At 40.4% G+C, this 13,617-nt stretch overlaps 1 protein-coding gene across 1 annotated transcript in view; it reads left to right on the forward strand.

Moving 5' to 3' along the window:
- cux1b (cut-like homeobox 1b) overlaps positions 1-10,927 on the forward strand; it is a 232,815-nt gene extending 221,888 nt beyond the window's left edge. The window contains exons 15-23 of the mRNA XM_036556545.1: positions 2,779-2,915; positions 3,083-3,149; positions 4,056-4,168; positions 4,825-4,941; positions 6,204-6,287; positions 6,410-6,466; positions 7,634-7,714; positions 8,552-8,616; positions 10,254-10,927. Of these exons, the coding sequence (XP_036412438.1) occupies positions 2,779-2,915; positions 3,083-3,149; positions 4,056-4,168; positions 4,825-4,941; positions 6,204-6,287; positions 6,410-6,466; positions 7,634-7,714; positions 8,552-8,616; positions 10,254-10,314 (782 nt within the window). The 3' untranslated portion in view covers positions 10,315-10,927. The remainder of the gene's footprint in view (positions 1-2,778; positions 2,916-3,082; positions 3,150-4,055; positions 4,169-4,824; positions 4,942-6,203; positions 6,288-6,409; positions 6,467-7,633; positions 7,715-8,551; positions 8,617-10,253) is intronic.
- The last annotated feature ends 2,690 nt before the right edge of the window (positions 10,928-13,617 follow it).

The raw sequence follows: 13,617 nt of genomic DNA on the forward strand, positions 1-13,617 counted from the left end.
GAAAATAAAAAACAAATAAAAATAGACAGTTAAAGTATAAGACAGTAGAAATAAAAGTATATCTTATTTGCATATTTACAAGGCATATGAGACAGATTTGTTGTATTTACATGATAGCAGGCACTGAGTGGTATGAGGTGGTCTAAAAGCACAATGAGTATAGACATAACTAACAAGGAGTTGCAGCAATATTATAGGGTAAGGTGCGCAGTGAGAGTCATTACAGTAGTTATGATATATTGTACAGTGTGTATTAACAGGAGAGGTGATACAGTGATGAGGTTCAGCTCAGTTCAGACAGCAGGAGATCAGTACCATCTCTGCAGTAAGGAGACTCGCTGTAGAGCCGTATAGCAGTGGGTAAGAAAGATCTCACACGGCGCTCTTTAACACAGCACAGCTGTAACAGTCACTGAATGTGCTTCTCTGTTTATCCAGTGTAGCATGCAGGGCGTGTGAGGTGTTGTCCAAGATGGCTAACAGCTTGTTGAGCGTCCTCTGTTCTGCCACAACCTCCAGAGAGTCCAGCTTGACCCCTACAACAGAGCCAGCCTTCCTAATAAGTTTGTTTATTTGTTTTATAATACTTAGCCTTGTAGCTCCAGTGCAAAACTAAAGAGGCAAACTTCACCCAGCAACCATGTCTTGGCTGACAAACCACATCTGGAATAATAGGGGAAATATGTGAACTAACCTATTGCTGCAATCTGCAGTTTACAGACATTTTTCATGTTATGGAACATGAGATTTCAAGTTGCTGCTTCTGGTCGGGCCTCAGCGATGCTATCAGCACTGAAACAACAAGATGTCCTCTCTGCTCTTGTGAGAGAGAGCGAGAGAGAGAGAGAGTGTCCCTGTTGGAGAGGCTCTTATGTCAGCACTAAACATTAACACGCTCCACTCAACATGCTCCCTCAGCAGCTGTGCACTGTGCACTCCCCCTAATGAGGGAGAGGCCTGTTTAACCATCCATACACAGACACGCTACAGAGTTTTGGTGCCTAATCTATTCAAATGCCTTCGAAAATCTCATCTTGAAATGCAGATGGTCAGTGTGTGGTGTCTCCTCAGCTATCCCTGCACCTGCAGGGCGCAGCATTACCTGTTCCATCCTTTATCCACTGAATGAATGCCTTGTACAGTAGATCACTGTGCTGAAGGTAAGGACTTTCGCTCATATTAGCTAACAAAAATGACATGTTCTGTTTGGTATATGAAGCTGTTGCTGCATTCGACGTGGCTTACACTTGTTGGAATTTCCAACCTCTACACATTAAAGCTACAAGGTGGGGAAATACATGGACACTTCCATGAAAGCTAGTTCTATTAGCAACAAGCTAGCCAGCTGGTGTTAGTGATATATGTGAAAATTTGAACATAAGTGATGTTTTTATCTTCTCAAAACAGCATATTTTATAGATTTAACCAGCAACTCTCACTATGTTGATAAAGTTGAACCAAATACTACTATAATCTCATTTAAAAGTAGAAAAATGGTTCTTTATTACTGTTGAGGGTGTGAGCAGCCCAACTGACATGGCTGAACCCGGCTTTGAAGTAACCCGGAGGTAAGTTAGGAATTCCCAGTCGAGGGAAGGTCGGAAATTCCGAGTTATGAGATCTACTTGAATGCAGCGTAACACTAAGGCTGGCTTTACATGTGGAAACTTTCATGCAACTGGTTGCAGATTGTACGTTTTCCATGCAACTTAAGTTACCCAAAGCAATTAAAAATAGTCACATGCAACTTTTGCTAACTATACCATTAACACTAGTTAGCAACATCATTAGCTAGTATATTTTATGTAGTGCATTGTTCTGGCTGTATAAAATCACGTATGATTTTTCATAGCGGAAAATGAATGACCTAAGATTACTAAAGGTGAACAAAGCAGACCAAATGCTGTCACAGGCACCATTTAATCATTAGCTGGCTATCAGGGCTAACTAGCCTGTTATGCTAACTGGCTACTAGAAAATAAGCAAGATCACTTTTAAAGACTGTTCGTTTTCCATGATGCATCTGCTGAAATCAGTTGGTTCTAATTGTATCAGTTGAAATGATCACAAGGTTCAGTATAGATGTTTCACCAAGTCAAGATGGTGGAGTTTCAAACTAGTTTCAAGTGAGTTGCAGGTGACTTTACATTTTGTCTTGTGTATGTTTCAAGCAACTGAATTTACAGGAAAGCTTCACCATGTAAAACCAAATCAAGAAGCCATTGGCAGGTAATTACAGGGCTACACGCCCATCCCGTGTCCTCATTCCTGCTACAGCTTTGCCTGTATTTGGATGACGGCATCATGCACTATGTGTCCACAAGTTTGTGGACACCGGCTCATGCCCGGCTCCGGCGCTGCCTTTCCCTGAAGGATTTGATTGCATTCAGCCACAAGAGCATCAGGTACTGATATAATTAGTTCTGGATTCCAAAGGTATTGGGTGAAGCTCCATCACTCTACATCGCTCCACAGCCCAATGGCTTTATATGGCTTTATATTCCTCTAGCCCAAGCCAGGCACTGGACATGTGACCTTAAGCTCATGTGCAGCTGCTCCAGAGTGTCCCTTTCTATTGGTCAGTGCTTTTATACTGATTATATCCGTACAATTGAATGCAATGGGTGCACTTTAAAGTAGCTGAATTCTCTAATTAAAAGAGATGTCTGGATACTTTTGGTCACATAGTGCATCATGGCTAGTTTTGTCAGCTAAGAATTGGCCTGTATTGTAATGTGCACAGTTGTGTTGATGTATGTATGTATATATGTATGTCAGGGCGCTACACAGCTCTCCAGGTGGAGTTTTCGGCTGCAGTGAGGACCAGCGCTGAGCAGAAGGAGCTCATCCTCAAACTCGAGCATGATCTCAGCACCATCCAGACCATGTCCTCCCTGTCCCGCCCTGATGCTGAGGTATGCACCCATACTGTTTGTGGCAGAGCATGTTTGGCTACGTCACAAACATTTAGGCAAAATGTGTATTTAGCAGAAATGGCTTCTCGCAGGTTTTAAGCCACAGTCAGCCTTGAAATTTGCAGAAGGCAGGGCACTGAAGCAGCTATGTAATTTTTCTCCACCAGGGGGCAGATCTGAGTGGCATGGACCGAATCCCAGAGCCTATTAAGGAGGCCACAGCCCTGTTCTCAGGTAAATCGACCACATAATAATGCAATTACATTTCACTGATGAGGCATCTTTTTAAACAAAAAGACGTCTAGGTTTGTCAGCTCAGTCTGAAGACAAATGAAAGGGGGCCATTTGGGGGGGTTGACTGGGAAATAAATTTGGACACAGCCCAAAAGAGTGCAGTGTACAGTGAACAGGGGACAGTTTTTGACCTAGCCCAAAATATTACACTGTATACTGTTTAGTGCACAGCCCAAAATAGCACACTATGTAGTGAACAGGGCAAACTGTTGACACAGCGCAAAAAAGCATGCATGAACAGGACAATGTTTTGGACACAACCCAAAATAGTGCATTATGCCACACAATGCCCAGTGTAGTGATTAGGGCATAGTTTTGGATATACCCCAAAATAGTGCACTATGTAGTGAATGGAGCATAGTTGCAGGCACGGCCCAAAAAGGTGCACTATGTAGTGAACAGAGTGTAGTTTCAGACACAGCCCAAATACTGGACTGCATAGTTTAAGAGACAACCTTAACATTTTTCCTTTTTGTTGGTTTAATAAATTCTCCCTTTCATTTTTTTGTATTATTTTTTCTGTTTTTTTTTTTTCACGCTCTCAGGTTCTTTGTCTTTTCTTTTATTTTTTCTTTCACCCTCTTTGTTTCACCCAAAGCTCCATCAAGAGAGCTACAAACACAGCAGTGTGTGAACACTGATTAGCCGTCAGCTGGACAGGCAGGCTCTGCTATAATTGAAGACTGTCCGATAAGAATGCTTCTGACCACTCCATCGATTGGACGCTGTGCTGTCAGGCTGACTAAGAAGTCCTCTTTGTGGAGCATTTCATGGTTGGACAATGGAACGTCTGAGCTGCAGGACCCTGTAAAATCTGAATATTAATGTGTGTGTGTTTGTGCTCAGGTGTGGGCAGCTCATCTCAGGCTGAGCTTCCTCAGGGTCAGATGGACTCTCTGCTGTCCATCATCTCCAGTCAGAGAGAGAGATTTCGAGCTCGTAATCAGGAGCTGGAAACTGTGAGTCCCGTATTACTGAAGTCCGCTTTTATCATCTACTTCCACAGTCCAGAAACTAAAGAGTTAATCATTCTTTTCTCTTGTCTCTTTGTCTTTCTTTTCTCTTTCTCTCTTTCTCTCCACTTCCTATTTCTCTTTTTCTCTCCTCTCTTCCTCTTTCTCTCTTGTTTCTTTCTGTCTTTCTTTCCCCTTTGACTATCTCCAAACCCTTTCACCGATTTCTCTCTCTCTCTCTCTCTCTCTCTCTCTCTCTCTTTCTCTCTCTTGTTCTCTCTCTCTCTCTCTCTCTCTCTATTTTCCTCTCTCTTTCTCTCTCTATTTCTCTCCTTCCACTCTCTTTCTCTCTCCACTCTGTATTTCTCTTTCTCCACTCTCTATTTCTCTCTCTCACCCTCTCCCTGGTTTCTCTCTCTCTCTCTCTCTCTCTCTGCTCTGTATTTCTCTCTCTCACTCTCCACTCTGTATTACTCTCTCACCCTCTCCCTGCTCTCTCTCTCCCTCTGCTCTCTATTTCCCTCTCTCTCTCTGTCTCTCTCTCTCTCTCTCTCTCTCTCTCTCTCTCTTTCTGTCTCTCTCTCTGTCTCTGTCTCTGTCTCTGTCTCTCTCGCTCTCTCTCTCTCTCTCTCTCTCTCTCTCTCTCTTTCTCTCTCTCTCAGGAGAGCCGCTCTATGCAGCAGACCATGCAGGCCCTGCAGAGTGAGCTGGACAGCCTGCGGGCGGACAACATCAAACTGTATGAGAAGATCAAGTTCCTCCAGAGCTACCCGACCCGAGTGAGTTTATCAGACGCTGACGGTTCAACACGCCGATCGCTCCTGGCAACAAATCCCCTTAATGACATGAGCAGCTGCAGCGAGAACACAGACCAAACCAAGAGATATCAAGAGAGAAATAATCACAGCCTTTAGCTGAGAAGTGGGTTTCTGGCGTAAGCTAGAGGCGCTACAGTACTTCATTACTGTAAATAAGGACTCTTTTCGAGTATCTTTACTTTATTAAAGAGACTCTTAATTTGACTTCAACACATTTCACAGTACAATATCGCACTTTTCACTGCTTTCTGGAAGATACTGTGAAGCAAAAAGTAGACTTTCCGTAATACAAAAGAATCTGATGCACTTAAACAAATAAATCAAACCAGTCATAGAGCACCTTTCACTAAATCCCTCCCCAAAATACTGAATATCCAGTCATAGCTTAGCAGCTGTAACTAGCTCCAGTGCCCTTTGACAAGCTTTCAGAATGAATGAAAATGCTCATTTTTAAAAGAATAGTTTGGTGAAAAATCAAATTAACATGATCTCCCACTTACCTCAAATGCAGCCGATCAGCTCAAACATGTTTGGTCTTTAAATCTTGCTTCTTTAGTTTAGAACTGGAGCTTTGCGGCTAATGTTGCTAACAAACACTGGAAGTCAATAGTCACCTAAACCGTTACCGTGAATACATGCCCAGAATCTTCTCTTGACCCACTCAAACTGCATCCAGTCCATGTGGTATGGAACACAGTATAACTCAGTATAAACTATAAAAACAAAAACCTTATTTGTGTAGCTAAAAGAAGGTGCAGCCATGTAGGACAACCGGAATAACACCTTTCCCAAGCAGTTTGATGTTATTCCGCGCGAGATGACCAAAGACAGGGCCTGAGGCACAGTTAGAGTAACGCAGGTAGAGAAGCTCAGCCAGTGTACTCAGAAAATCAGTACAGTGTCTGATTATAAATTTGAGGACCACATTTTCTGCACAACTGATTATACACATGAAGAAAGAAGCTATTCTGATTTCCGTTCCACCTTAAATGGGGCAGCAGTTACATCGTGGTGCCTCAGCCATAAAATCTGCAACCATCTTACCAACATTATCTCACAATCATTAAGAGATTTGTCTACTTTGTGTCTCCACTGCTGTCAAAATATTGAGAACCTTCTGTTGTGAAGTTCTGTAGACAGCGTTTATTGGTCTAATCCAGTGGTGAAGTTCAGTGATGGTGCTAACTCTGTGTGTGTGTGTGTGTGTGTGTGTGTGCGTACAGAGTGGAGGGACTGATGATACAGTGATGCGCTACTCTTCGCAGTATGAGGAGAGACTGGACCCCTTCGCCTCCTTCAGCAAGAAGGTGAGTGTACACAGTAAAAATCTGCCCACTGCAGTGTTTAACTGGGGCTACCATCAATTTTGGCTTCTTTTGGGTGATGTGTGATTTTCAATAACGCAGTTTGATCTAAAATTTGTCCTCAGGAGCGCCAGAGACGATACCTGAGCCTCAGCCCGTGGGACAAGGCCACCCTCAGTCTGGTATGATTTACACATTCACACCTGCCCCCTATATACAACTATATATCGCTGTTGTTGGAAGAAAACCTTGTATCTCCCTTTTTGACATTTTTCAGTTTTTGATGTGATTTAATAAAACCTGTTGTCCTTTACATTGTGTGTAAATTTCATGATGAATGGACCAAAAGAAACAGCCTAAAATTACTTGGAAAAACATCTGGTTCCACTTACATTAAAAGTAAATCTCCAAAATGGTAACTTCACAGGTAACACAGGTTCTGTAACAAACCCTTGTGCAACTACCTGCTAACTTTATAGGCAAGGGTAAAAATTGGTAACTTCAATAACAAGATTTTCATCCAAATCCATTAATCATGAAATATTCACACCCTGTGTTTCCAAATTTCACTGTACATCCAAAGGTATCCAGACAGCCCCTCTAATTAGTGAGAGCAGCCACACATGAGCCTAAGGTCATTATGCCCAGTGCCGAGTGTTGGGGTATAAAGCCCCCAGCATTGGGCTGTGGAGCAGTGGAACTGTGTTCTCTGGAGTGATGGAGCTCCACCCAATATGTCTGGAATGATTCAGGATCCAGAGCTGGTCCTCCAACATCAGTACCTGACCTCACTAATGCTCAACCAAATCCTCACAGCAGTGTTCCAGCATCTAGAGTAAAGCCTTCCCAGAAGAGTAGAGACTGTTACTGCAGCAAAGAGGGACAAACTCACTATTAATACCCTTCATTTCAGAGGAAACGCTACAGATTTTTGGGCATATAGTGAGAGCTGATTTTGTTCCAACACTGATGACAAATGCACATGCAGTGTAACGTCGCTGGCCCAAAAAAAAAGGATCTCCATTTTTTAATTTTGCCTTTTTTTCATATTGTGAAAATGTCATGATGAATGGACCAGTAAAAATGCTTCTAAATCACTTTGAATAAAATCTCATTCGTTTAACTTACAAATATAATTAAAGGTTTTTGCCCTGTTTTGTAAAGTCACTCTTTTGGAGGTCCATGTTTTTCTTTGGACAGAGATGATATGTTTAAACAGCTGTCAGTGTCCATATTTTATCATATTTTAGTTTATGCTTTTTAATTAGTGCGCTGAATAGAATTACATGCAGTGATGAGACCTGATCTCAGATCAGAGTTCTTGATTTTTTTTGTGTGCTGTGTTTCAGGGTCGTGTCATCCTGTCCAATAAAATGGCCAGAACTGTTGCTTTTTTCTACACCCTCTTCCTTCATTGCCTGGTCTTCCTGGTAAGGGGATAGCCTTCATTGGTCATTCCTGCTAGTTCTGTCATAATAGTGTGAGTGTTTAACCATGAGTTTACCAAATGAACCCAGGATGATGGAAAACATGGACATTTGATCTGCTCTCCATGAGGAAAAATGCTTTTTTTATTATTTAAGTGCAGCTTTTATTAGTGAAGTGGTCAGCATTGATGTTATTTAAACATTTCTGCATAATTCAGTGGTTTAAACAAAGTCATTCAGAGTGGTATCATGTGAAATGATGCATTATAGAGGAAACATAACCACTTTACAGTGGTGGTGATGGGAACCAGGGGTTGTATTGTGTACAACATAAATATAGTCCTTTTATTTACTATCCAAAATGAATGAATGTGAATCTACACATGTTTTATATATATATATATATATATATATATAATATATATATATATATATATATATATATATATACACACATATAAACACATGTAGATTGACATTCATTTTGGATAGATAAACTCCTCCATCATAAATGACTTTTTAAAATTATGTTTTAGGCCCCAACCTTCCCAAACCTATCATCATATTCATAACCATTTCATGTAATAACTTTCTGTGAGGGAGCTTTTAGAGGTGGACGTCTGTTTCCTATCAAAACCACTGTGAACAGTTCTAACTGCAGCAAATTTTCTGCAACAGAGCATTTCACACCAAACCACTCTGAATGACTTTATTAATAATTTGTGTAGAAATTTAGAAAAATCAGTGGAATTCCCCTTTAAGGTTAGGGCTGGGTTGGTAGGAGCACAAACATACAGAAATAGACACAAATACAAACGTGTGTCTGTGTGTGTTTTTCAGGTTCTCTATAAAACAGCCTGGAGTGAGAGCGTCGGTCGGGACTGTGCTGCCTTCTGTGCTAAGAAGTGAGTGTTTCCTGTGTCCGAACCTTTCTCACATTAACACTAAAGTAGACTGACCAGTCCACTTTGATTATACTTGTGCATATGCATGAATTGATCCTCAGGTCAGTGCACTTTAAATGTGTACTGGATGTATATGCTTATTTAGACCATTCTGTCCAATTAATAATGTGGGAAAGAGATCATAATGCGCGGCCACGACTTAGTAAGGTGTGAGAACAAGATAATTAACTTGTGACCATGACTTAATAAGGTGTGGGAACAAGATAATTATGCCTTGACCACAGCTTAATAAGGCATGATCTCATTCCCACTCCTTACTAAATCGTGGCTACGACTTATGTCGTTCCCACGCGTTAGGATCTCATTCCCACATGTTAATAAGTTGTGGCCATGCTTTATTTTTATTTATACAGGATGTCACCAGCGCGGCTCCGTAGATTCATATTTACATTTACACAGTTTGTTTCTTAAATAAAAACTTTTTTGAACCAAAACAGAAAAAAAGTTTAAGTCTGTAGGTGGAGCCTTAGCCACACCCCTGAGCAGGAAGTGAGACTGAAGTCTGAAAATCAGTGTGATATTAAAAAAATAAGTGTCTAAAAATCTTAAAACGGTTATCACTAACGAAACACACCTTTTCTGCAACTTTTACTGTTTTTGCATTTTAATGAAAAATATTATTTTATGTCTGTGCAGCTGTTTAAAGCTGTGTTTGCTGGTCACGTACTGAGATTGTTGCACAACAGTCACTACTGAATCAGTCACTGCTGCAACAGTCACTGCTGCAACAGTCACTACTGCAACAGTCACTACTGAAGCAGTCATTACTGAAACAGGCACTGCTGCAACAGTCACTACTGAATCAGTCACTACTGAATCAGTCACTGCTGCAACAGTCACTACTGCAACAGTCACTACTGAATCAGTCACTACTGAATCAGTCACTGCTGCAACAGTCACTACTGCAACAGTCACTACTGAATCAGTCACTGCTGCAACAGTCACTGCTGCAACAGTCACTACTGAAAGTCACTACTGAATCAGTCACTACTGCAACAGTCACTACTGAAACAGTCACTGCTGCAACAGTCACTACTGAAGCAGTCACTACTGAAACAGTCACTGCTGCAACAGTCACTGCTGTAACATTCGTTAAAGTCTCTGTAGTGTTATGATTGTTTTGTTAGTGAAAACCCAGAATGTTCAGTCATTTGTTTTAATAAGAATAAACATAATTAATGTACAGAGTCACTCAAAGCAAAATGATTTTAGTCTAAAGTCTGAAATGTGTTTTCGGCTCTGACTTTGAACCAGTTCAGCAGATTGATCCATAAAGCTGCTGTCGCAACAAAACCTCATATCTCCATTTTTGTTGTTTTTCAGTTCTTGACATAATTTAGAAAATGCCTGTTGTGTGTAAATTTCATGATGAATGGACCAAAAGAAACGGCTCAAAATGACTTGGAAAAAAGTCTGGTTCCATTGACTTACATTAAAAGTAAAGCAGGTTTTTGTTTCTCCTGTAAAGTTACCATTTTGGACATACGAGGTTTTGTTCCTACAACAGCGACAGACAAACTGCCTGTATTATGAAACTGAGCACCACTCTGTGTTTCTCCAACCCCTCCATCCTGCAGGTACGCGGATCACGTCCACCGTTTCCATGAGAACGCGGAAAACGGAGACATGTGGCAGTGATGTCGGCCGGTGCTGCACACATCAAACATGAGGAGTTTCTAGTCACCAAGTCTTAGTGCTGCATTCAGAGGGTTCAGAGTTAGATCAGATTAATAAACCAGATTTGACAGTTTGTCTGGCTCAGTTTCAAACTGAGAACAGGTGAAATTTCATTAACAGCCCTTGAACACAGCATGAAGACATAAGCCTCGTGTCTCTGTCCTCCCTTCAGCTCTCTGCAGTAGCTGCTCACGACCACTAGAGGGCAGACCTGTATTGTGTTAGTGCTTTGATTTGATTTAGACCAGTGAGTCCAGCGACAATCGTCATCCAGAATTCTCATCCAGCCTGAAATCACTGAAGAAACAGGATGACCATGATTGATTACTATGAATCTAATCAATGAAAACATACATGATCTTTATTTTACTTTAAGGTGGTGAATCTGTAGAAAGAGGGGACCAGTTTAGAATCACTATTACATGATTTGCTATTATAGGGAAGGATAAATATTATAGAGTGAGGTTAAAGATTAATAGGTGGTGGAATTTCAGTTACATTAGATAATAGTTTACGTGTGTGGCTGATTATTTATGGCAAATCTCTACATTAAATCAAAGCTGTCCTGTTTATCTCCATTAATTTCCACACTTAAGTGATTTTAGGGGTGTGGGGTCATTATTATACAGTTGTATGCAGAAGTTTGGGCGCCCCTGGTCCAGTGGCATGCTTTATTGATTTTCTAAGTGAGAATAAGTTCTACAGAACTTATTGCACATTTTAATGCACAATTACTGTTTATTTGCTGAATCTTGCATATTGGCAGAAAAACAGAAAATGTGGTCTGTGCAAAAGTTACGGCACATTTATATTTTATGTATTTTTTCCCCAATATGTTAAAATTATTAGAAGTTATGCACTAATTTTTGCCAAAAAAGTCATATTTTTACTTAGAAAATCAACTAAATGTAATTTGAATGCAATTCAATAAAAAATGATGTTTTCCCCCCAATATGTTAAACTGAAACAAATAGCAATTCTGCATTAGGTTTTGAAAAAAAAAACAAATATTTACTTAGAAAATCAACTAAATGTAATTTGCAATCAAATAAAGCATATTTAATTTTTTTCCCCTAATATATTAAACTCAAATAAATAGAAATTATGCATTAATTTTTGCAAAAAAAGTCATATTTTTACTTAGAAAATCAACTAAAAGTAATTTAAACGCAATAAATAAAAAAAAGTATGGCACATTTTATGTTTTATGTTTTTTCCCGAATACATTAAACTCAAAATAATTAGAAATTATGCACAAATTTTTGCAAAAAAGTAATATTTTCACTTAGAAAATCATCTAAACATAATTTGAACATAATTAAATCAGAAGTGTTCAAACATTTGCATACGACAGTATCTTGTTTGTTTCTATGCAGTATCTTATTTAGCAGCATATTAAGGTTGCGGTATATTAATCCTAGCTTTAGAGTCCATTAACAAGTTTAAACTGGGTGAGGACTTTAGGGTGAGTTTAGTGGAGCTTTAAAAGTGCAGACGGTCTTAGATATTTAACATAACAGGCGATACTGGCAGTGATTGACGAGTGGTTTATATTGACCAGGAGATAACGGCCGGAGATGTGAACAGGTCGAATGGATGCTTTGATGGAGATAAACACTTGCGTTTGGAAGATGCTCCTGTTTTTCTGTGGACACCCAAACGGTTCTGCTGATCGTATAAGTGCATCACGCTACGATCTGAGATGTACTCGGTGTCTAGTGCAAGTCTGGATAGGCTCCGTTCTCCTGTTAGCTCAGTCAGCCGCTGTAACTCTGTCTTGCTTTCTCTTCCTGCGCTTTCTATTAGTAGCCAATAAAACTGTTAAGCATCCAGCTGTGTGTCTTCATTTATCGCTGAGTTTTTCTATACTCACATGTTTTAAATGCATGCAGATTCAGATGTCTAATTAGCTGCTCAGGTGACTGTGACAGTTGTTCAGGTCAAGTCCAACAAATATACAGGGTGATTCAAAAAGATTTATCCGATTTCAAAGCGTCACATTTTTACAACCGTGAGGCGCCTAGGAACCAATCACATACCAATTGAAAGAGGGGGTCACAGAGTTTCTGACTGTCAGTGGAAGATGGCTCCCTTCAGTCTGTGAGGAGATGAGACCCCTGAGAAAGCGTTCTGCGTTCTCCACTTCAATAAGAGTGAATCCGTCATAACTGTGCAACGTGATTTTCGTGGGCAGTGAACCTCCAACAGCTCAGAGTGTTCGCCGTTGGTTCCACAACACTCCGATCTCCGAAATCGCACTGAAAGCCGTGAGTGCAGCGACACCCGACATGGGATGAGTTTGACTATGTTGTTGATGTTGTCTGTACAGCTGGAGGAGGTTCATATTGAGCACTTGTAAAATTACATAATAAACTTTATGCTCATTTAAACCATTTACAGTTTCACTGCATTGTTCTATAATGATATACAAGTGAAATTAATCATTTTGAAATCAGATTAATCTTTTTGAATCACGCTGTATTTTAATAAGATAAAAGAAAACTAATTGGTCAGAAGCACAGGTTCACATCCCTTGACCTGGAGAGCCCCTGTCCTGCACTTTTTGGTATTTTCTCTGGTCTCATATGTATTCCAACTCAAATAGGGCTTGTAAGTTACTTAAAAGGGAAATCTGCTGATTTTTCAAAATAGTGTACAAAACCATGTTTTCATTCATGTATAATTACCTGTGACTCTGAATCGTTGTCTTTTCATTAGCTTAGAATGAGCCCTTCATATCTACTTAGGGAGCAGCTCCTCTACCAACAGAGGCCCCTATACTGCGCCGGCATGTTTCTGCAGCAACCCAGAACAGACAAATCAAACACTGGCTCTAGAGAGCGCCCTCCACGTTTTCATGCTGAAGCGGCAGCTTGGATTTGGTGGCGCTGTAGCTCCGGTTGCAAGACGTAGAAAGAAGAAGAATCAGTGGATGCTGTCGGTGCTGGCTAACCATTCTGTGTTGTGACAAGTTTGAGAAATTTTGACGAAACGGAGGATCACACTTATTTTTTAGTACCAGAAAAAGCAAAGGAGGGTGAATCCTTATAGTCAAAGAAGCGAAAAACTGACAGCCACCATAGGTTCTGCTACATGCTTGGAAAGGGTGGGGTGAGGGAGGGGGATTCAGCAGGCGGTAATCTGCAACCTCACTGCAAATAAACTTTACACACTGAACCTTTAATAATGAAGATGTAAACAAAGTCGTTCAGAGTGGTTTAGTGTGAAATGCTCCATTCTAGAGAAACTTACAGAATTGTCAGA

Source organism: Colossoma macropomum, unplaced genomic scaffold, assembly GCF_904425465.1.
Source record: "Colossoma macropomum unplaced genomic scaffold, Colossoma_macropomum, whole genome shotgun sequence".
NCBI classification, from domain to species: domain Eukaryota; kingdom Metazoa; phylum Chordata; class Actinopteri; order Characiformes; family Serrasalmidae; genus Colossoma; species Colossoma macropomum.